Raw genomic sequence first — 24751 nt, 5'->3', positions numbered from 1 at the left:
CCTAAAAAAAACAACTCTGAGGCCACCGAAAGGGCACTTTCTGTAGCTTAACTCTTAAACTTTTGCAAAAACAGGCTGTAACTATTTGACTTCTCTATAGGTCACAGATTCCAGTGCTTGCAATGCAAGGATTAGAAGGCAAGCTATGACATGTGCTGACATTAGGCACTCTGCTTTTTGTAACAGAAGCTAGTCCGGATGTGGGGTGGGACTCTGACTCTGTAAACCACTAATTCGCATAGAGGAAGCAAAGCCACTGTGATGCTGAAGCAGAGTTTCTGTATCTAAACATAGTCACTGCAGAGGAAGGGTTTATTACTAAAATATGTATTATCTAAAAAAATATTAAGGAAATTATTATGTTGTTTGCCAACAAGCCAGTTCAGTAGTTTACACAGGAAATTACTTTTACTTTTTGCTATTACTTTTTTTTTGGTCATTGGTAGTTCTATTTTTCATTTAGTGCCGCCAATAAAAGCATGACGTTACAACAAACAGCAGCATTGCATTGCAAATGTTGGACTACACATTTTGCCTCACAAGATTGCTGTGAAAACCCCTTGTGTCTGTGTGTGATTCCTAAATATTGTAAAATCTTTACTCACAAGATTTCATATGTGACTGACATGTATCCCTTTAATGTTGCAGCTGTTAAAAGTGGGGCTAATTTTCCCCAGAGGGGAATTCCCTCAGGGGATCAATAAAGTCCTATCCTAACTCCTAATAATACATAATCATTTATTCGTTGATTATATTTTGTATTATTAAGCCGGATCTGCAAAGTACCTTGTAACTTAAGTTAGCAAATAAATGCAGTTGGGTAAAAGGTACAATATTTGCCTCTGAGTTGTGGAGTAGAAGTATAAAGCAGCAGAAAATGGAAATACTCAGAGAAGTACCAGTATCTGAAAATTGTACTTGTCCACCACTGGAAAAGGCAGAGGAAAGCGGCAGGGGGCCAAGGTCCCCCCCCCCAGCCCCCTCCCGTGTCCTGGGCCCCTAATTCCTAGCTACACCCCTGGAAGTTTTACATTTTATTATTCTAAAGACAGACATGGGATTATATATTTTTAAGAGGCCCTGATTAAATGCAGTTTTTACTTGTTTTTTGTTTGTCTATTTACTCTTTGAATTGATGCAGTTTCCATGTATGTATAAGTACGCTCCATTTATATGTGACTGTGGCCCTTGAAACAGAGAGAAAAACAGGTCTGGCATTGGGTCTAATGTTGCATAAAAACTGCCCTGACTCATTACTCTTCACAAAACTTGACTGGAGAAAAAAAACACAAGAAAACCAAGCTGACAAACTAAATTTACTCTTTAAGTTCATATCGTCCAGATTGCTCCTGTCAGGTGGTATCTATGTGTAATGTTTGCTTTATTTGGTGTAGAAGTGGATTGAAACCAATCATGTTTTTGTACTTCTATTGGCTTTAACTGTTAAAATCTGATGGTGTAACATCTTACTTTTTGTTTGTAGATGGATGAATCCTTTTCACATAATTGTGCAGTCATCTTATATTTTACCTTATATGGCCACTGAACTGCATTTCAACAACAGAGGTGTTAAATATGTGAACAGCTTTGTTCTCCATATAAGGATTATGTGCCGCTCCCACCGATGACTGGCTCAAGCTCACCTGGGGTTTAACCTAAAAAGGTAAATCTCTACCTCTACCAAAGCTGGTGATAGAAAGGGTGACAAAAATGTCTGTATTGTTATGTGTCATGTAAATCCATTGTGATTTAGGGTTAGGCTTTAGCTTTAAATGTAATATGATTAAATGCAAATGCTGAGGTTGCATCTAAAGCTGTGTCACACCTGGGAAGAGGAGGGTGGGGCTACTTTTGGAGGTGTGCTCATTTACCCCAGCTCCTCCTCTATGAGTCAACCTGCTTTCCTTCCTTATGACACTACAGCATTTTGACTGCTGCTGCCATTTTTTTCTCTGCTGCCTTCACACATCACAAGCAAAATGGTGAGTAGCTTTCACAAAGAATTTGGCTGGATTGACTTGCGCTGTGGCAGTTAACAACTGCTTCTTTGTGATTTGTGAGCCCCACAGGACATGTAATGTAGAGCTGATGAAACTTTGAAGTGCCATTTCCTCATTTTAACAAAACCTGTGTAAACCCAGTGAAGCCTGGTTGTTTTTACAGGGTTGTTGTTCTGTCTAGAGTGTATGCTTTTCATTTAATGTTTCTTTGAGGAAATGGTTCTTTGAGGAAATGGTTTGCTGAGTGAAGAGAGAGTTTAGTGTTTGAAAGGGCTTGCTCAAGGTGTGGTTTTGCCTCCAAAATGGAGGGAGCTTTGTGCGTGCTTCAAACTTGTTCTGAGAGAATCCCTTGGGGCGGTCTTTCTTGTGCTAACTTGTTCCACAATGACTGGAATGTGACAGAGCCAAGGCCTTGAAACTTAATAGAGAAGCTACACCCGTGGCATGTTACTGCTGTAAAGCTGGTAGAAAAATATGCACATTAAACTGCTTTTAAAAGCGTTAACACTCCTCTCCCAAGTCTAGTTTTGCAGAACTTCCTGTTTCTTCATCTTTCAGTTCTGCTTTGTCTCAAAACCAAAGTACAAGTGAGCAAAGTCTGCACAAATATGAGCCAAGGCCCAAATCTCACCAAAGTGCTCATACTGAGACAGTCCTTTTTATCCTTCTCCCATTTTACAAGAATTTGTACACTTAACTGACAAATTAGACATGGTGCTGAACTTACTAAATCCCAAGATTAAAAGAGCTGCTTTGTCACTTTATTTGAATGAAATTCATTCATTTGCATCGACTTAAGACATTTTGGTTTACATTTATCGTCATTCCAAATCAAATTTTTGTAGTCTTTGTGTTGCTCTTATGATCTGTCTTTTAAAAGCATTATAATTTTAAAATGTGTGGAACATTAGAGACATTTTGAATGCGACATTTTGAAATTATTTTTTTTTTTTACAAAATAATGACATGTAATGTTTTGTGTTTTCTCAAAACAGACGTCTGGAGTCAAAGTCGCTGACGAAGTGAAGGACATCTACAATCTTATGAAAGTAGTGAAAACCGATGCTGACGAGAAGGAACGTATAAGACTTGTGATCTTAAAAATCGATGGCGACATTCAAGTGGAGAAACTTTACCGGGCAAAAGATCTGGATGGCATTGATGATTTCTTCAAGTTCGTCATGAGTCTGCTTCCTGAAAACGAGTGCCGCTACTATCTGTATGACTGCCACTTCGTAAACCAGGAATCAAAAAAAGAGGAACTGGTCTTTATGACGTGGTAGGTCATTGTATTGGATTTAAAACACAATTTACTTTATTTTTTCACCTGCATCCTGTAGAGAAGGACTGGCAATATAATCTTGGTATATCTTTACATGTATTTAAGAGATGATCTTAATTTGAGGATGCATATTCTTGTGTGTTAAAGTGAACGGCCTGTGTGGGACACTTGGATAATGATTTTTTTTTTATTTTTCCATCAGGTGTCCTGACAATGCACAAATCAAAGCTAGAATGACATACTCTAGCTCAAAATCGGCTCTTTCGAAAGTCTTCGTAGGTAAGTGTATTTTTTTTTTCTTCATTTTTTCCCCAATTGTTTTATCACATTAGATTTCCTAGCCATTAATAACATTAGAGTTCACGTTGAAATGGTGTTCCCTCACTATAAGTAACCTTTATGTCTTCATCAGGTATCAAGCATGACATGCAGCTTAATGACCCTGCAGAAAACAACAGGGAGTGTTTTGCTGAAAAACTTGAAAAAGGTGGGAAAAAAGTCCAGTCACTTGAGGGCGTCCCTCTGAGGGGTTGAAAATGATTAATTTATTTCATGACATGCCAACATTTAAATGGATTTGAGGGGATATTAGCAAAGTTTCCAAATTGACTTTGTTTTTTGGATTGGTTCAACTAAACTTGGATGGGATTAGATTCCTGTAACAATTAAGTAATTGTGCTGATGTGTGTGTGCTCTAATAAACTTTCCAGTCACACCAGTTTAGCTATGAAATCAGTCTTGTTTAGATGTAAATGTATTAATTCTTTGTCATATCCAAACATTAATGATACTATTGTTTGTGACTTGACTATTGGAATATTTATATCTCTCAAGTCAGTAATTTGCTGTTTCTATTTACATACTGTTTGAATCCCAGCATACTCCAATGTACCCCATTTGTCTTCCTTGTGTGTATTTTCACTGTATACAACAATATGCTGTAAAATATACTAATTGACACCCTACTAGAGTTTAATAGGTCAAAAGGACTGGGTTTGTTTGACAATCTGTTTTTCTAGACTGTTACACTTTGAACACCTAATATAGAAAAGCGTACAACTTTTACAAGAAAACATGTATTCTCTTAAAATGCAGTTGTTGCACTGTCTGAGTATTGTCAAATAAATTAAATGCAACCGATTGTGCAAGTGTGCTGTTTAATTATAATGGGAGGTTGGGATGTGTGCTGCGTCGTTGACTTCTGAGGTCTGAACTGGGAATGGCATCATACCCGAGTTTGCTGCATTCCACTTACAAGTCAGAAAAGCGACTGGGGGGGGGGCTCTAGCCAGGTTAGCAATTGTTAGCAATACCAGTTAACAATGCATTATGCAGTCTTTTGCACATACAAACACTGTAGTACCATGTCCACAGATAGGACCGTACTGTGTGTACAACTGATATGGGACACATGCTAAAACAGTGTATTCCTACAGCTTTTACTACTGTTGGTGCTTCTGCCATATTAGATTGTGATGTTGGGGTTGGTGAGGTTCTACAGATTAGGAAATCTGACTTCAGGGGGCGTTCCAGTTGTTTTTGCAATTCCAACTTCAGTTTCAACTGGAATGCACCAGTAGCCACAAGGATTCTCCCTCCCTCCCTTCAGGAAACCTGAGGCCTGTCGGATTTAGGAGGCCAGATTTACTGGGTTAGCCAGATGACTCTGGGTTTAACCCAAAGGTGTAGCTCGAGTTAAGCCAAGAACTGTGTGATGTTGTCCATCATAACTTGTATATTGGAAATCTATTCTTATATGGGACTATAAAACAGTTTTTAACAAACCGCTGTAGCTTTAGATTTTAGTTGTAAATAAGACTGGTGCACTTAATTGCATTCTTGGTAACAGTCAGATGAGAAGATTGATACCACACTCTGGAACCAGCAGCCAGTTAGCTTAGCACAAAGACTAGAAACTGCTAACCTGGCTCTGTCCAGAGCTAGCAAAATCTGGTTAACAAGCAGCTCCATGAAGTTACTGTTCTAGTAACCCTTCGGATAACGGCAAATTATTTCGATTTTTGTATGGATAAAAAATCAAACCAGAAACCTTTTATTAGAGCTTAGATTTTGCTAGCTTCAGACAGAGCCAATCTAGCTGTTTGCCCATGTCCAGTCTATATGGTAAGCTAAGCCGGTTGCTGGGTGTAGCTTCATGTTTACCATAAAGACATAAAAGTGATATCAATCATTTCCTCTTACTCTCAGAAAGGAAGCTAATAATAGATGGACTACTTCCTAAAATGCAAGCTATTCCTTTCCTGTTTTGTGTTGCGTATAACAATTTTCTTAAAGTGAACAAATGTTAATAATGGCCACCATTTTCACAGTACAATTGTTTTTATTTTGTAACTATTCAGTTGTTTCTATTTATGTGTAACTTTTGTTTTGTTGGATATTCCCCACCTGGACCAACTTTTCATCTGTTCCTGTCAAATGTCCTACTGGCATTTTTCATATACAAATGTAATCTGCTGCAAGTTGGAATGTCATTACCAGGGGCGTCGGACTGGGGGGAAAAAGGGGACTGAGTACCCAGGGCCCTCACGTGAGGAGGGCCCAAAAGATGCTAGAATGAATAGCTATGGATGCGGGGAGGGGCCCATAGAAAATGCCTTTCTACAGGGCCCGGAATTTTGTGCTATCCTGGTCATTACATAAATGTAAACCATAGTAAGTCAATATGACAACAGTGTGTGGACACACCACCTGACATGCCTATCTAACCAAAATCAGCCTAATTAAGTTGTCTCACACATGGTGGTTTTTAGGCTTTAATTCAAGCCAAATAGGGGAAACATGTTAGTATCATTGATTTATTAAGAGTTGGTATCCTGACTTAAGGTTGTTCCCGCTCGTTGCACTTAATAAAGTTGTTTCAATTTCGGTTTAGTGTTGCTTGTTCTGCTCACTACCCACCCAGCCCTGGTCTCTTTCTACTTTTTTTTTTCTTGAGAGAGCAGTGTGGGTGTGTTGGGAGGGGCGGGATGACAGACACACAAGAGATTGTGCTTGAAACAAAACCATACATGGCTGTTGTCGAAGACACCCGCAACTCCCTCTTGTAATATACTTCCTTGTGTCTGTAGGCATTGACACAACCTGAAACTTACTGTGGGTAAAGCTTTAAGCAATGCAATGCCACATTAACAGGCTTTAAGAAAGGCATGCTTTTAAAAGATAGGAGCTTCTATAGTTCATTTTGAACCCCTAACTTTGCAGTACAATGGTACAGCCTATGGTCTGTGAGGATGTTGCTGATAATATTAGTAAAGCAAGACTTCTACGCACCACAGTGATTCTCAAAGTGAGGTCCAGGGACCCCCATGGGTCCGTGGCACTCTGCCAGGGGGTCTGGGAAAAGTTTTTATTCATTTCAGTTACATTTATTTACAATATATATATATATATATATATATATATATATATGCAAATGTTTAATACTTGTTTAGTGTCTAATAATTTCAACACATACATTTGTGTTTTTCTTTCATATTAGAAAATAGATGTGTAAAAGATCGGCTATGTCAAATTATTTCAAGGGATATACAAGAGGGGGGGTCCCCAGTATATTCTCTATCTTGTAAGGGGTCCTTGGCTGAAAAATAATCAAAACCTCTGCTCTACACAGCAGAGTTGCAACAGGTTTTTGTGAACAGTTTTTTACCCTGGTGGCATGTTTTTTTTTTTTAAAGCTTTCTAACGTCAGTGTAGTCATCCTGAGCAAACTGTGTTAAGTTTTAAGTGCCATGAGGCACATGTACAGTGCACATACTTGCAGATTTTCTATTTGAGTCACACCGGATCTGAAACTATGTCAAAATATAACATACTCACAGTAGCAAACTTTAACTTTGCTTCCTGCCTGCACTTATTGCACCTTTACAGCAACTGCGACACAGACACTGAACGGGACTTATATAGAGAGCTACACTGTAGTTTATTCATTCATACAAATTCGACGTGTGTAATTGGCAGCCAGCTACAGAGGAAAGCAGGCCCTAAAGGTAATGACACATTGAACCATAACATGTTCCCATCATTCAACCACATAGAAAAGACATACAAAAGTAATTGCACAAGTTGATGTACATTTGACGTACAATCGGTTTCCCTTTTTAACACTGAACTATGGGGAAATGACTGGAATATAAGGCAGGGGGATAAATAACTTCTGACATAGCCAGAATTTTTGATGGAATGTGGGTTTCAAAAGATTGTAGCAGGATCATCTCCTCTAATATTACTGCTCATAATATCAAACATTTGATTCCTACAGGTGCAACAAATGCAATGCAATCTACAGTACGAGAAAGACATTGTTTTGGAATGCATAACTATGGTAATCATAAGGCATATTTGGCAGTTTTTCGTAGTGTCTGCAGTGAACTTCCTTTCAGACGGACGTTCCTTCCTTTAGCTCCACGTGTTCTTCCTTGAAAACAGAAACGTAGTGTCAAAATTGACAAGCGTACCAAAACAACATGAGCTTATAAGTGTGCATGTGTAGTCCTAGCATGTCAGTTGTCTCACCTTGCCCTCCAGGTGCTCCTGTAGTGTTCTCACGGTGTCTCTCTCTTTGGTCAGCTGCTCCTGAGTGGCTTTGAGAAGCTGCTGAAGCTTGGTGGCTGCCTGGCCCAGGTCTTTGGACAGTTTCTTCTCCTTCTCCAGGCGCTCCTGTTCAAACAAATGTAGCAGATGCGAATGTTACTTCAGCACCAGGCAAAAAGGAGACTCAATATGGAGACACGGAATAAATACAGATTACATCATGTGATCATAAAATTGTGAAATAATCCAGTAACCTTTTTAAACTCATCTTATTATTATTAAAAGGTTCTGTAGGTAGGATTGGGAAGGACAGCCCAAAATTTTGAACCTCAACAACTTCTCAGTCCCTCCCCCCACAAAGGAGAATGAATGTGTGTGCATGAGCAGTGATTGACACACAGACACTCCCCCTGGCCCTGATTGGTGCATCTGAACAGGGAGGTGTAGATTTTTGCAAATCGCACTACAGGCTGTAGGTGGTGCCAGAGGAGCTGGATTTTTTATTTTATTTATTTTTTATTACCTGCTTACTCTACTGGAACATAGGGTCAGTTTCAGCAAATATGACAGAAAGTTAGTTTTATAAGTCTTACCTACTGCATCTTTAAATGTAACTTCTTCCTGCTTTTTCCACAATAAGAGTTTATTGCAGGTCATTTAAAAAAATTATTTCCAGTGTTTTATTTTACAGTGCCATTTTCCCAATGAACTTTCTATTTTAATTTTGCCAATTTTCTTCACAAAGTCGTTATCTGTTAATCATGACAAACAGGTCATGGCCAGTTAAGTAAATGGCCGTTCATTCATTCATTCATTCAGACCGATGCAACAGCCAAGTGGCGTTATGAAATATAACTGTTCTAGGGAAAAATTATGAGAGGTAAAAACAGATTTTGAGAAACGACATTTAGAAATAAAAACTGCTGTATTAAATTAAATCAACCTGCAATAATAAGCAAAATAATAAGAATGAGCTGAGTTTTTTCCTTCTTGCTCAAATTGGTGGTTATACTTGTATTCATATTAGTCTGTTTTACAATGTCTTATTTAATAATGAACACTTGGGCCTCCTTAAAATTAGTGAGGGTGAGTGGTTTAGAGACTTCAAAGACATACTGCTGGAGAAAACAACAAGCTCTGTTCAATGACACCGTTAGAGAGGACAACTTGTCCGTTAGAGAGGACAACTTTTTCACAGCATTAAAACTAAGAAGCTGATGTGTGCGTGTTCCTGTTAGGAGCAGGACCGCCCGTCTCTCTGAAATACTCTGCAGGTTATGAGATTCAGAAAAAAAAATAAAAGCAATAATCACAGTTCAATGTTTGGATTCTGCCTGGCATTTGTTACCGCACCTTGAGCTGAGCAACGTCTTCCGTTTCAGCTTGTGGTGACTCTGCAGAAACATTCACAAGATCCAACTGAGCCTGAAGTTCTGTTATAGTCTTCTGGGCCTAGAGGTTGACAACACACAAAAACACACTGAGGTTATTCACTGAATGTTTTCTTAGTCACCCTCTGGTGTGAGAAGACTAATAAATAAAAAGAGTGCATCAACCATGGCTGCTACCTGCTCAAACTCTTCTGAAAGCTGCTGTCTCTGAGCCACCTCCCCGTGCAGCTGTTCAGTTGTCTGACTCAATGTGTTCTGGAACTGATGAAGACAAAAATGGCACATACGCAATAAATACACAGACACACACACACACACACACACACAAATGGCTAATGTATACGTGTGTATGAAAACATTCTTGTCACAAAGCAGCAGCACTACACGCCCACACAAATAAGCTGAGCGACCGGTGTGACAAGTTAGTTGACCCTAAAGTCTTAAGTCATACACAAACGTACAAGCAAATATTAGATAACAAAAGGAGGAGAGAGCATGCTAAAAATAGGTGAGGAAAAAGCAGTGGTTAGTGTTACGTCCACTCAGACAAAGCTAACAGTGGTCGGCAGTTAGCATAAACCGCCGCCGTGTTGGAGGAGTACCGGACAGACTGGAAATACGGCACTTTGTCCGTGTCACGTGTTACTTTAGTATCTGTGTGTCGTGGCCACATCCTTGATTTAGGACATAGGTGTGACCATGTGTGTGGAGCCAGATCACAAAACAACATTTCTTAATAAATACAGAGTAACAAATCAATAAGTTTATGTTTGGATTTTCTACTACATTAAAACAGGGCTCATTAGAGAAGTAATTGAAAGACAAACAGTAACAAATGAGATCTTAGGAGAAGTGTCCTAGTCACTGTCCAGTACTCTGACAGGAAGTGAAGGGTGCCCCTGTGACTTTTGCACCCTGACCTGACTGGGTTGAGCCTCAGCTGGGCCATTCGGTTCTCGCTGAGCCCGCATCGTGATCTCGCCCAGCTGCTCTCTGACCTGAAACAGGAAGCCGTCACTGGTTAACCTGGATAACCTCCCATCCACGAGTCCCCGTTTGTGTTGCATGTCACAGACACCTTACCTTGTTGGTTGTGTAGGTTAAAGAGGGATTTCCACAAATTCCCCGACATGTGGCATCTCATAAATAACATATCTCCCGCTCACCTCAGTCACATCGTTCTATAGGACTGTGTAAATGTCTCAGTGTGGAGGATAAAAAAAGCAGGTTAAGCCAGTAAAGTCACCTGTGCAAGCTCCTCCTTGTGTGCCTGGGCCTCCTTCTGGGCCAAATCCAGCTGGCTCTGACACCCCGACAGCTGCAGCATCAGCTGAATACAGAGCACAGCATAGGAATGAACAGATGTCAGACAGGTTTAGCTTTAAATGCACCACAAGAGGTTGATACTTTAAAATATGATAAATGGGTTTCTAGGATTTCATTAAAAAGAACTCCCCCACAGTGTTATATCAAGTATGAATTCTTTACATTGACCACTATCTCTATAATATTTCAATAATTAAACAAAACTTTTTGAATGATATTATTCAATCAATAAATAGGTAGAAAAGTGCCCTGAAAAGTGCCCTGAAAAGTCAGAATCTGGATATTATTTGAAAACAAAAAGGACTTGAGACTCTCATTGATTGTGATGTTGAAATATTATAACAAAAAATACAAATGAGTTTTGAGTATGAATGAAAAGACTTACATGTACCACATATGTAAAAAAATAATACATTTAAAAATGCAAATAACATGCAAGTCCACCTCCTTAGTTGGGGAACTTGCACAGAAAAATACATTGGTTTCTTTGAGCAGCAGTGGCAGTTCCAGTGATGTTGCTGTGATCGGCAGATTGAACCTGCTCATGTACCTGCTCCATCTCCTCCGAGGTCCCCTGGTTGTCTGACTGCTTCTCCAGCTGGGCTTCCAGAAGCATCATCTGCTCCTTCAACTGCAGCGGGAACCAAAATAAACCCGTTTATGTAGCAGCACACATTTCTAACCCGCTAGCTTAAATAATGGGGGGGAATTTAAACCGAGTGTGGAAAACAAATCCTCACCTGTTCTACACTTTGGCTTTCTGCCTCCAGCTTGCTGACCTTCTCCAAAGCCTGGTTATGTGTGAGAAGGACTATTAGGAGGGGTTACAAAAAACGGAAAGGGGACCCACACATGGTAAAAACAATGTCATAGGGATTTTAAGGAGGCATTATAACTTACCACCCTCAGCTGTTCCTCTGAGTTAGCCATCTTTGACTTCCATACCAGCTCTTCTTCCTCCACACTCTTCTGCAGATCTCTCAGCATTCCTTCCTAAAGCAGAAGGGACACAAGATTAAAAAGGAACTTTATAAATTTAGCCCATATTCACACAACTCCGTTTCCCAATCACTTACTGTTTCAGCCAGGACGGTCCTGTACTGTTCACATTCAGCCTGCAGTGTGCCGTGGCTCTCCTCAGCCTCCTTCAGTTTCTCGAGCAACTCCTGAGACAAAGAAAAGACATTGAGAACATCTTCTGCTGGGCCAATTCATACCAGTATATGGGAAGTGTATAGACTTGTGGCTTACAGGCAACGCTGTGCTTGACTGAGACGCTTGACTCTGCTGGCTGAGAGCCTCCTGAGCTTTCTGCGTAAATACTTGTAACCAGTTGGACTAAGTGAGGAGAAAAGCAGACATGAATAATTCATGTGCACATTATTTTACCACAATCATCAGAATAAAAGATCATTCAGCAACTCCTCTTCTGAAATCCCCTTTTCCTACCTGCTCTGTCTCTACGGGTATCTGTGGGAAGAGGGTCTGGAGAGTTTCTTTGGCTTCAGTTTGAAAAGCTGCCAGTTCTGCCGTAACGTTCTGCTGAAAGAGTGGAGGACATGATCAGTAAGGTGATAAAGAGGAAAGCAGTCTCAATTGATAAGCCACTAGTTTGTATAGAGAGCCTTACTGCATCAACGGTTGTCTTTTCTCTCACTTCTCTCAGCTCCTCTTGTAGTGATGTGACAAGGGTATCCTTCTCAGCCAGGCTAGCCAAAGAAACAAAATAGTCAAAACTGAGATCTATAACGCAGCTAACCATATGTGAGACTCATCTTTTTGTTCATATGCAGAGACTCATTTACCTGTTCTGTAGTAGTGCCAGCTCTGTGGAATTATCGGACTGCTGAAAGAGTGGACATGCAAATGAGTCGCTGAGATAATTCTTATGTTCTGCAGGGCAGCTCTAGAAGTAGAATCACGTTGAGAGGTACACTTACTGGTGTGTTCTTAAGTTGCACCATCTCTTCTTTGAGGTTTTTAAGTTCATCCTGAAGCGATGTGATGAGGCTGATATCCTCACTAAAAAAATAAAAAAGGCACAGACAATTGGACAATTTGGATAAACTACAAATAAGCAGAGAGCACACCAAGATGGGGAAAATCCATAAGACTTGAGTCAAATACATGGATAGAAAAGAAAAAGCATCATACCTCTTATTCCTTTGCTCCAGCTCAACGATAGTGTTCTCCTGTTAGAACAGCAGATTCTTTTTTATCATTAGCAGTGCAACAAGTTAAGCAATTTCTCTTAAATAATCGAGAAGTAATACTTTTTGGTAACAGATCTAACAGCAGATGCTTGCAACACTTACAGAAGCTTCCTGCTTCGTCTGCAGTTGCTTCAACTCCTCGTGAAGAGTTTTCAGCTGGTCGTCTCTCTCCTGAAGGCTAAAGGGGAGGGGGGGGCATAGCATTTCAATTAATACATGAAACGGCTCTGGATCTGATGTGGACTCTGAAGAAGAAAGGAGGCTCAAACACTTACCTGAGCTTTAGCTGTTCCACTTCTGCAGCATTCACCTGCCAAATCAGATATAACAAACATCCTTAGGGGTGACTGTGTGTGGTCAAGCATCTGGCTATTTCAGAAAAGTCAACCTGACAAAGTATGTCCTACCCAATTGTTATCCTCCTCTTTTTTGGTCTGACTGGCCTCAAGCAGTGTGTTGATGGAGGCCACCTGCTGTACAAGCTGGCTTTTCTCTGCCTGTGTCTCCTCCAGCTGGGCAGTCAGGGCATCTGCCTGAGCAGAGCGCTCACCGATTTCAGCCTCCAATCTCCCAATTTGCACCTGAAACTCTGCAGGGACAAAACACAGCACTCACAACTTATTCCATATTCTATAATATAGCCACTGGTTCCCATTTTCATTTATTTATTACTATCAAGATGCTATGTTAACCCCTAAGCCTTAACATCAAGCAACTATTTAGATGTTGTTTCCCCATTCTCTGACCTGAGAGTTTGCTGCTGTCCTGCTGGGCATCATCCAGAGTGGCCTGCAGGCTGTTGTTTTTACTCTGTGTTACTCGGAGCTCCTCACACACCTCCTCCAATCTCCTCTGCAACGCCTGCTCGCTCTCCCCATGGCTGGCCTGACAACAACATTGATCAAGATGTGTCAAACAGCAGGGGGCAGCAAAGATACACAAAATGATCCTACGTGGCAGCATTACAAGAGCATTTCTCTTCGAACATATTGCAACACATTCAGAGAAAAAGAATTTTCACAGAATCCACTTATTAGACAATCAGAACATAACTTTGCTTGAGGATATGGAACAAGAAAATGTGAGATTTGGAGATGATTAGCCTGCACTTCTATGATAGACTCAGTTAAAGCAGCAGATTGTTGATGACGACTGAATGCTGATCACAGTCCAGCAACGCATTTCACAAAAGGAGCAAAACTAATCTTAAGTTAAAGAAATTAGAAAAGAACCATCTTGCATTATTTGAGCATGTCTAATGTATACTGACGGCCTGAACCATTACATAACACGTTTAAAAGCCTTAAACTGTTAGGACGCATGTTAGTAAATGATTAAACTAAATGAACAATGGACTGTCAGGAAGTGCTGACTCACATAACCCGTTATAGTTCAGACCGGCAGCATTCCATCAGTGAGTGACTGCGTAGGCTGATTGCGGAGAAACGTTTTCCCTGCAGCCCCATTATTGTATGGCTGCGTTTCAGTCCAGCCCTGGGCTATGTGATTACCAGGCAGATAAACTTCCCATAACGTTAGAGGGCTGGGGGATAGGTAAGAATGGTCTGGGCTTGCATTTTGAAGAGACTCTGTAACTAACTGGCTGCTCAAACAAAAATCATCATAAAGATGGAATACATTTGATTCCATGTGGAAACTCGATCACATCCAGTGTCATTTTTAATAGAGATAATGGGGGGTTCCCAAGCCGACCTGCAGCAGGGAGAGCTGCTTCTCAGTAGCGGAGACCTTGGCCTCCAGCCCTTTCTTGATGATCTCATCAGCATGCAGACTCTCGGTCTTCTCTCCAAGTTCCTTGGTTAGCTTTGTGCATTCCTGACGCAGCTTGGCCAGCTCCGCATTTTGCCTGAGAACAGAATAAAAGGACAGAAGGAGAGGCACACGGAGAAAGAGTCAGGACACAAGCCTCACAAAAATAAGAGCCAATCTTCTGGCTTGGTACTCCAAACATGCTTTTGGATTTGTACATGCTGTACACAATTGTTACTTTACTTAGTATCAGCATAAAGAGGTAAAATGCATGTCAGTATGGATCACTGCTTCTCATTTACGGTAACACTCACTTGCTCTCAGCCTGACTGGTGGCTTGGTTGAGGGCATCACGGAGAATAGAGTTCTCCTGCTGTAGACGGGCTAGCTGGGCATTGGGGCCTTTTTCCAGCTGGTCCTGCAGGCTGACAATCTGTAACATGATTTTAATTATATTTGAATTTTTAATAAACCAGCCATGTTGGACTCTCACACCTTGGACAGCTGATTTTAATCATTTGCAAGGCAACTAAAAAAATGAAAAACTGCATTTTTACTTCTAATTAGCAGCCAGATCACCAGAAGGACAATCTCAAATGTACTCATCTGGATTGGACATTAAGAAGTTGTAGTATTTGTGTATGAGAACTGACCTTTGCATTGAGGCCCTGGGTCTGTGCTACATGGTCCTGGTAGCTGGCCTGCATACGTGCTTGCAGAGCAATCATTTCTTGCTCCCTCTTACTCAGCTGGGAACTCAGCCTCGTTTCCACACTGGCCACCTTGGACTTCTCAGCAGACAGCTCCTAAAAAACAGACAGCACAGTCAGAGGGCGGATTTACATTAATTGTAATATGTATAAGAACGATTTCAGATACCCTGGCTTTTTCTTTAGTGCCAACATAATGACATTTTTATTTAAAACTTGGTTTGGGACAAGAACATTTCAAAAGTTATAAATGTAAAAAAAAAAAAAGAAAAATTGGTGCAACCTTTTCATGTTCTGCCACCCAAAGGCTGACACCGATAATACATGACATACTAAACATTGAAATTGAGCTAGACCTTAAAGGTCCCATGGCATGAAAATTTCACTTTATGAGTTTTTTTAACATTAATATGAGTTCCCCCAGCCTGTCTATGGTCCCCCAGTGGCTAGAAATGGTGATAGGTGTAAACCGAGCCCTGGGTATCCTGCTCTGCCTTTGAGAAAATGAAAGCTCAGATGAGCCGTTTTGGAATCTGCTTGTTATGAGGTCATAAGGAGCAAGGTTACCTCCCCTTTCTCTGCTTTGCCCGCCCAGAGAATTTGGCCCACCCATGAGAGAGAGACATCATGGCTTTCAAACGAGAAAAGTGCCAGTTGGTCAAGGCCACACCCCCACCCTCCACCTTGCCCCTCCCACTCTCCTCCTCAATAGCTTGAGACACAGAAATGGCACATCCTAAGGAAAGCTCATTGTGGGACTGGCTCTAGTGGCTGTTGTTCGGCACCAAAGCTGAATTTCAGGAAAGAGACTTCAGATACAGTATTAGGGGACCACTAAGGCCTATATAAAAGCATCCAAAGAGCACCATGTCATGGGACCTTTAATGCTTCTTAATGGATGTGGCCTGTGTATTGCAGTCAACTTGTTAACTGTCCTCTAGTGCCACCTTCAGGACAAAAGACAAAGAGGACTGCAATCCAAAACGTCAGTATTAGAATTAACCCATTCAATTTAAATAACATGGCTTTTCGCTTCATTTCTACCTTCAGGCCAAACTACACATTTTGCCTCACTACTAAAAAGGATTCAAGAATAGCAAAGATTTTAGTCCATCCAACAATTTTGTTGTCTCCTAGGGCTGCCAGCATGGCTATAGACCCTTGTATGTCTCACCTTGGTGAGTTCTCTGAGACGGTTCTTTGCTGCAGTTGCATCCTCTTGTTCCAAGGCCAGCTGTTTCTCCCTCTCCTCCAGTTGTTTCTTCAGCATGGCCACTGGGTCTCCTTTCTGAGAGGCCTGAAAACGCATAGATACACAGAAAGACAGCAAAAATAAAAGTGGGTCTCCCTACAAGTCTCATATGCATTCAGTGATCTATGAAGTGCATGTACACCCCAGCAAGATTAACAGGTATCTTTTTCTACAAAACTAACTGCAGTGTCCTTTACCATATGCCAGGTGTCCTGAATGATGCCGACTTTCTCAGACAGTATCTCGATGAGCCTATGGGCCTCTCCCTCACTGAACACCATGCTACTGATGGTGGACACCAGAGCCTTGTAGGGCAGGTACAGAGGAGCATCAGCAGAATCCACTGCTGCCACTAAAGAGGCAAACACAAAACATGTCAATGACACACACAATAACAGTTGCAAAAGGTAAGGAGTTCAGGGATATTTCAGGTTTAAAACTAAAAAGCCAACAGTTTTACAGCTCATTAGGCTGTCACAGTGAAGTCCAAATTCCCACACTGCCTCAAGAAAAGGACAAGGTTGCGACTTGTCCTTTGGGTCTGGGGCCCTGGGCAGCTGGGGGATGGCAAAATGATGGGGCACTGTGGCACCAGGCGGAGACAAGCCTCAGGCAAGGGAGAACCCCACTCCCTCTTCCTACCCATTGTCAGGGCACTGAGAGCCTTTGTCAGCTAACAAAACAGGGCAGTGGTGTTTGGACAAGCTGGCATGCTCTGTGCCCTCCAGAGCTGAGTGCCAGACATTACCCACTACTGCCATTGGCCCTACTTTCCACGGGTACACAGCTAGAGGTTCATCAGTACTGACACGGTATTACTGCCTTAGATTGTGGGTGTATGTACATGCGACTCAACTGTACTGGCATGCCCCCAATCCACCTCGAAAAACATTCAAGTCGGAGTATTATCACCAGTGTTGTGGCTAATGTAGTTCCTGTCTGGACAAACATTTCCACTTCCAAGGAGAAGGCTAATTTCTTTTAACAATGATGGTTCTAGTATAACAACAACAAGAACATATTGATAAGACTACGGTGGCTTTGATTATTGATATGCAGAGAAGGGTTTGTGGGAAAGTGGAGTTTGCAGAGACTTGCAGAAGCACACGTCAAGCAAAACAGCAGTCCTCGAACAGTGCTTCGATTAAACGATGACCAATTTACCAGGAAAAGACATCTGGCAGTGGGTTTAACCAAGACCAAACAGGCATCTTGTAGAATAAAAAGAAAAAACTATTTGTTTAAAAAGTCCCACAAATCAGTGTAGAAATAATGAAATTTGAAATAGGGACAGTTACCAAGCACTTAAAGATAGCATACAGCCGTGTTGTGATTTTGGCATAGTGGCCACACTCAGAACTGCAGGTCAGGTGATACCCTTCACAGCCTTGGTCGTCCCACTACAGACAGAATTCAGAGAAAATCTGTAGACTTCAACATTTTGGTTGTTTGCTTTAATAATCAATTTAAAAACTATAGAACTAATATGAGATATCATATTTTATTATTTCTAAAGTAAGTCCCTCCCACCCTGGAAACAAACCTTTTGATACCCTCCCCTGTGGCAGCAGTCTGCGGTCCATCAGGACCAAAACCCTCACACCACAAGAACAGTTTCTTCCTGACTCGGTTGGCCCGGGACCCCCACTGGGTCTCTGACAGACTCTCAACCCCCACCCTCAGTCACTACACGTTACATTAACACACATCCTGGACTATTACACCTGACCAAAGCACATATTATATACACTGCACTTTTTCACATGCCCTGATCAAAATGTTTTGCACAACTTGCACTAAACCGTATAGCCTTCCTTCTTTCCCTTTCTAAAACCGTTATAATGTACATATTTGTTACTTTGATAGTGTATTTTTTCATACTTAATATTGTAATATATCTAATCTGTATTTATGTTCTTGACTGTAGCAGTCTTTGCCTTATTGTTTATTCCCTTTTTAATGTTAATGTATGCACCTAATATACAGAGGGAAAAAATTTTTGATAATAACTATGTTTACGATTACAAAACATAAATGTATTACATCTCTGAAACATATCTGCTTACCAGACTCAGTCTTTTTCTTGGAGGCCTTCTTCTTGGGCTCCTGTACTTTTCCTGCAACAGCAGGAGCCTGCTGAGATCCCACTGGGGTCACTGCCATCACTGGCACGTCTTTAGTGACAGCTTCCAGCACTGGGGCAGTCTTGGCTGGAGCAGGTGAAGACTTGGCTGGGGCTGCAGCAGCTTTGGTTGGGGCTGCAGCAGCTTTGGTTGGCGCATGGGCAGACTTAGCTGATGCAGGGGCGGTCTTGGGTGGGGCAGATGCAGAGGATGGGGCGGTTGCTTGAGTCGGGGCAGACACGGGGGCCTGGGTTAATGCAGGGGCAGCGGAGGACTTGACTGGTGCAGGGGCAGCCACAAGTGGGGCCGTTTGGGTAGAGGCTGGCTCCACCTTAGCCACCTTCTTCTTCTTTTTCTCTTTAGGTGAGGGTGAAGGTGAGGGATCAGAAAGAGCAGGGCTTGGTTCAGCAGCAATCTTTGGTTGGGTGGCTGCTGGGGCTGGGGCTGCAGTTGGCTTAACCTCAAAAGCAGGGACAGGTTCCGGGGCAGGGCCAGGAGCAGCAGCTACAACTGGAGCAGCAGCAGGCTCAATGACTGCCTCAGCTTCAACTTCCTCTTGCGATTTTTCAGGCTCTGGGATTTTTCCATTGGGCTTTTCGTCTTTCTTCTTGCCACGGCCCTTCTTCTCAGAGACCTTGTCCCTCTTCTTTTTGTCAGAGCGAGACTGTATTTTACCCAACTCCCTGCGTTGTTTAGCCAGGGCCTCCTCATAAGAGGTCTCCTTCATGGAGAAGGAGGAGACCAGAGCAATCCCGATAGCAGAGATCACCATGAATCCACCAAATACCATTATCCCAAGGGTCTGGGGGTCATAGATATCCATTGTTGAATTTCAGTTGACCTAAAAAGAGAGTGGCAGACTTGTCAATACAGTTAACAAATAAAAACAATTTATTTTCCCAAAGAAACTGCTTGCTCTGGAAAACCAAAGACCAGGGATTTCTAACGAGGGGAAAAAGAAGTCCATGTACTAATTCATAGGTAAGCCAAAACTGTAGTACCACCAAAAGTATGTCTTTGTACCTAGGCAAAATGAAAGTGAACTGACGGCAGCTGTATTAACAGAGCATTTGATGAGATAGAATTGTGAATAATAAGCATATGTCTGGAGAACAAGCTTTCCCTTCAAAGACCTCAAGGGGTCACTGTTATCCCCTTAAACTTTTGCCTTGAGGCTGGCTACTTAATGAAGACCGGCACATCTTATCAGCAAACTGTGTGACAAATAGCAGCTGTTCAGAACCCATTTGCCATACAGCCTTCCACCTTAGGCAAAACATGTGTGTTCATGCAGCTTAAATTCACTCTCATAGTGTAATCTCATACACTGACTGGGTCGTTTTGAAGACCAGCACTGAGCTTTCTGAGTTAAGTACGAGCGCTGAAACAAACTAAGCCAAAGCAACTACAATTAAATATCAGCACCAGGCTAAGAATGTCCTCCCCTTAAACATACAACAGTTTTAATTTCTGTGCACTTTAGAAAATACAATGGTCATTATGAAAAGGTTATATTACTCATAAGCAGAAAGACCCATTATTTTGGTTGTATTATACATCCAGAAACACAGCAAAAAATGTTTTTAGAAACAAAATCAAAGTAAGTGTGCAGAGTAAGTATAGTAGAGTAGTATAGTATAAAGATTATTTTATTTGCATATACAAACACCATTATGCCTGCTGTTTCTGTAAATGTTCCTGCTATAATTCACGTTCAACCATCGATAATGAGTTATGGAAAGGTTACCAGATCCTGTGTAGGCAAATTGCCAGAACAGCTGTTACACAAAAATGATATATGCTAAAATGATCAGTGCTATTATGGAGTTATGTGGATGTGTGGAAGGCGCTTAAGACAAATCAACTACACTTTAAAACAACCTAAATAAGAATTTAAGGCAGAGAACAAAACCCAAACCATAGAGGCAAAAAGGATTTCAGACAAAAAGTACATTAGCAGCAACTGCAAACACTTCCAGCAGTTGCCTGGTGGTTTGTGTTAATTTCCTGCCCTGTTGAAAAAAAAGAAAGAAAGAAAAGAAAACCCAATCCCTTAAATAATCTTTCAACTATCCCTTTAAGGCTCTTGTCACAAACCAGAATGTTGAGTCTGCAGGGAAGGAAAGTTGGCTGAGAGTAGATAGCTTTAGGGACAATAAAACCCGTTCTTTTGATTTATTCTTGCAGCGCAGTCATGTCCTTGTTTATATAATGGATGCTATCACAACATAGAATACATAAACGCAAAATGTGGAGCTTTAGGGTTTTAAAACAAACCGACATTGTGATATGGCAGAGGAAAACTACTGCGCTGCTTTAGTACAATGGAAACAGAGTCCAGAGTCCCTGTTCATTGCTGGGTCTAATAGCAAAGAAGCAAAAGGTAAGTTTGTACTGCCTCCTTATCTTATCCGTTGGCACACGTCAGTACATCTCCACTCAGACTAAACTAAAACACATGACTTCAAAAAAGGGACTCAGGGTGACTTTCTGAAAATAAAAAGTGCATCTCAAGGTCCATAAGCAATAGGAATAAGATGAAACTTACTACTGTGTAATAGTTACATGCTACAGTATATAGCCTATAAATAAAAAAAAAGGGCAATGGAATACCTACAGGGGGTGCATTAACTACATGGATCAGTAGTCAGCTAAAATATGTAAATGCATACATTTTCCCCCCTTGAAGACAGTGCCTGTCTTTCATTACTTTTAGTTTCAGACATACTGTACGGATGAGAACTATTCGAGCACACTTTACACAGACCTAACGTTACTCACTTAAAAGGTTACTTTAGCACAAACGCATCGACTTCCAAGAACTTCCATGATAATACAAGATCATTTTAATATCAAACGAAAACTAAAATAACAATGCTGAGAACACAACTAAAGGCCTCGAAGATGTATATGAAACAATAAAGACACGTATATGAGGTCCATTCAATTGTAAGTGACATTAAAACAAATAAACGAGTGTGTAGTCCTATAATTATTTTTATTTAAAATGCTTTCAATCATTAATTGCAATCTAGTATTGTAGCTAACACTATGAATCAATGAACTTGGCTATCGTCCTGCACATAATGGTATGAAGTGTCGGTTTACGACGGTTTAATAAAACTGTTAACAAAATAGCTATGAGCTGGGAAATCTAAAAACTGTTTTAGATAACTTTAATCGGCTGTCTTTTAGCACTACTAGTTAGCTCAGAAGTTAGCAGTAGATAGCTTCCCAAGCTAGCTGGCTCAAATGAATTAAAAAAATTCCAAGACTCCCACATTTAACGTTACCTCGTTGATGATGTAGCTACGTCTGCTTGCTTCAAAGGGAATGGAGAGAGGGCGAACAGCTTTGAGTTGTAACTGTCTATTGAAGTGACTTCTGTGGAAAGCCACCTATTTCTCCAGCTATCTTGCTAACTAGCTTTTTCCAGTGCTCTCCCCCTTCTCTCAGCTGGAGAATCCGTGATCCGCTGTGAAGTCGTGGCACTTCGAGCTGACTAGACGTGCTGGCCCCATGCCCCAGATAGCTGCCATAAATCAAGAAAGCTTCTCATTGGCTGGAATACACTCAAGCCGGAAATGAGCATGTTGGGAGTTGTAGTCTTCTATAGTCATGAAAAGTCTCGTCTAGTCAACTAAGCGTTGGTTTGAAATGGAAAGTATCAAAGTACGTTTACTCAAGAATAGTGGTGAAGTAAATCTTTTCAAGTAGGCTACCGACTTTTTTTTCTTTAGTAGCCTATTTTAACCATTTGAGACGTCATACTTCATACGTTTCAAAGAGAACACTGCTTTATTTTTTTGTTTTGTTTTGAACTCAAAGTAGGCCTATAGGTCTACAGTTAGTAACAGTTTTAGTTTTGTTTGCAAAACAGTTTTCTCCTTTGGTTTTCCCATAGCTGTTAAAATGATAGTATTCTTCTGAACTGTCTGGCTGTATCATTTATGCATATGTATAAGATCAGCTTGTTCTGTTTTTGGTCTTCGAGAGAAATGCCTATGTTTTGTTGTGGTTGCACCATTCCATCATATTGAAATATTCAATATATACAAATGTCCCCAAAATTCAGCCTGACACTTTATGGAATTTTTGTAAAGTTAGGTATCTTTATATAATTTAAAATAGAGTTTGGAGTGTTTCAACCAAACTATCCTTTATCTCTGATACATAAATACCTGTACTGCTGGGACTTTTAGGCCACTAATCTCTACTACTACTTTACTCCCCAAATCATTTGTTGAAAGCAGGACTTCTACTTTTATTTATGTGAACAATGAACCAACTGTATTGTAAAGAACCTCACATTACTACAACAACCTCAGGTACTTACTTGCATAAACTGCTATAAAATAAAAATGATCCGTCAGGCATGTGTGATGAAATTAAATACTTGTCTTGTTGGTCTATGCATGCAAATTTGTCAGAATTTGAGATTGTGTTTGTATTGTGTGCATGAAAGCCACAGACCGCCTGAGCAGGACAGGGTACACTGACATAGAAAAGGTTTGGACTCTGGTCCTTTGAACTTTTTAGGGTTGTGTTATTGAAGGAAGAAAATACTTGTTCTTCAGATTGTATAGAACTAAGTGCTACAAAACTCTGAGAATCAGAAAGAATTATGTGACAGAGCTGGTCTGTCTGTCTTTACATTTACTGTATACCATGCAACTCAGGAGGAAAGATATGGATAAAAAGGATTATAATAATCTGTGCCTGTATGCAAATGTTACCTTATGAGTACCAGGAAGAAACATCCTGTTCTCTTTCATTAAGGAAGCATAGACAGTTCAGTTACGTCACTAAGTCTGGCAGGTGCACTTTTTAAAAGGGAGTCCCTTCAGAGGACATGGTTTCTATTTGAGGAGGCCTTCATGCCTCACGCCTCCAGTCCTGCTCCAAGGCTTTCGTTTGCATTTATCATGACCTTTCAGTTGAACAGTACAGAACTGCGGGACATGAGGCAGGTGCTTTCACAAACTCAGTCAATTTAAGTAAGATGTCGGTTCTTTGCAGGGCATGTATCCATGACCTCCTGCAAGTGGCAAAAGACTCAGAAACATCTATATTTTGTGACATAACAGCATGAAAAAGTACATCTGAACCGATGACTTTTCTTCCTATTCTTTGCTCGGTCCTTTAGATAAGATTGTGTGTGACTGAGGATTCTGAAAGATTTGGGATCATAACGATGGTGCTGAATTAATTACTATTATCCAACCACTGATAAGGTTTCCGAAAGCTCTGAAAATGTACGAAATTGTACTCATCATACATTTAGAGCATGTAAATGATCTAAGCGTGCCTACGGGGAGATAAAGTAACTCAAAATCAGCATAATAAGTTTGAAGCAAGCAGATTTAATCCTTTACACCAATGCCGACAAGTTTTATTTCTGCTATTAGAGCAAGAACTGGGGAAATTCTTTATCATAATACAGCAGCTATACAAAGGGAACATGAATAAGACTAAATTTAGCACCGATACTTCGGTTTCACTCTGATAAACTCAGATCAGTAACTGTAAAGTGAAATAAGCACTCTATACTGTAAGTATATGCCTAGCCTATGGCAACTTAAAACCGACATCTAGGCCTTGTATTACTAATTTCATATTCCAAAGAGAGGTCTTGTTCTTTGAATCCATCATAGCAATAATTATTTAATGACATGCTTTAAAACCCTTTGCTCCGATCCCTGTTGGCAAACTAACCTGTTTGCACTGATAATGTGTTATAAGCTCATTGGCTCTACAGTAGTCTGTGTTTTAATCCAATCCGTGAACTGAACAAAACAGGAGATGTCAATATTGACAAATGCATCATGGGGAGGTACAGTATATTCTGTTTGTGCACGATTGCATGTACTAGTTACAACTTTCTTTTGCCACGTCTGTTTTAGGTGTAACCTTTGACTGCTCTGAGTAATGCAAAAAATGATTGCTTAAAAAGCATCATAGATAAAGATATGTATATCAAAAGAGTTTCACATGGGCTGTAGTGTTACTGCAGATTATTTGTTTAGGTCATGTTGCTAAGCGCTATTAATGAAGTAAGACATGAAATGTGCATTTTGTTGGTGGAGATTCCCATGAGTGTTCTGGCATTTCCTCAAAGCTTCCCTAATACACC

At 40.7% G+C, this 24751-nt stretch overlaps 2 protein-coding genes across 5 annotated transcripts; one reads left to right on the top strand and one right to left on the bottom strand.

Moving 5' to 3' along the window:
* The first annotated feature begins 1873 nt into the window (after positions 1–1873).
* On the top strand, positions 1874–4423 carry cfl1l (cofilin 1 (non-muscle), like). Its single transcript, XM_028603485.1, has 4 exons — positions 1874–1982; positions 2996–3279; positions 3485–3561; positions 3695–4423. The coding sequence occupies exons 1-4, from the start codon at positions 1980–1982 to the stop codon at positions 3814–3816; spliced, it is 486 nt and encodes a 161-aa protein (XP_028459286.1). The 5' UTR covers positions 1874–1979; the 3' UTR covers positions 3817–4423.
* Positions 4424–7203: 2780 nt separating this feature from the next.
* Positions 7204–22167, bottom strand: rrbp1a (ribosome binding protein 1a). Of its 4 annotated transcripts, none has more exons than XM_028603708.1 (27): positions 21912–22167; positions 18562–19459; positions 16693–16847; positions 16418–16540; positions 15187–15339; positions 14848–14966; positions 14477–14630; positions 13510–13648; positions 13171–13352; positions 13039–13073; positions 12866–12941; positions 12705–12742; positions 12491–12572; positions 12356–12396; positions 12181–12259; positions 12000–12089; positions 11802–11888; positions 11627–11716; positions 11451–11543; positions 11291–11341; positions 11101–11181; positions 10471–10554; positions 10145–10222; positions 9402–9485; positions 9187–9285; positions 7816–7959; positions 7204–7717 (listed from the first exon to the last, which is right to left on the bottom strand). In XM_028603708.1, exons 2-27 carry the CDS (start codon positions 19439–19441, stop codon positions 7679–7681), a joined length of 3276 nt encoding a protein of 1091 aa, XP_028459509.1. In that variant the 5' UTR covers positions 19442–19459; positions 21912–22167; the 3' UTR covers positions 7204–7678. The 4 variants fall into 4 exon arrangements, with proteins under 4 accessions (XP_028459509.1, XP_028459510.1, XP_028459508.1 ...); XM_028603709.1 differs by having other exon boundaries at positions 12000–12092; positions 12356–12393; XM_028603707.1 differs by having other exon boundaries at positions 12000–12092; positions 21912–22166.
* Between the last annotated feature and the right edge of the window lie 2584 nt (positions 22168–24751).

Source organism: Perca flavescens, chromosome 17 (assembly GCF_004354835.1).
Source record: "Perca flavescens isolate YP-PL-M2 chromosome 17, PFLA_1.0, whole genome shotgun sequence".
Lineage (NCBI taxonomy): Eukaryota > Metazoa > Chordata > Actinopteri > Perciformes > Percidae > Perca > Perca flavescens.
Note: the sequence above shows the minus strand (reverse complement) of the source record. Positions and strands in the feature narration are given on the sequence as shown.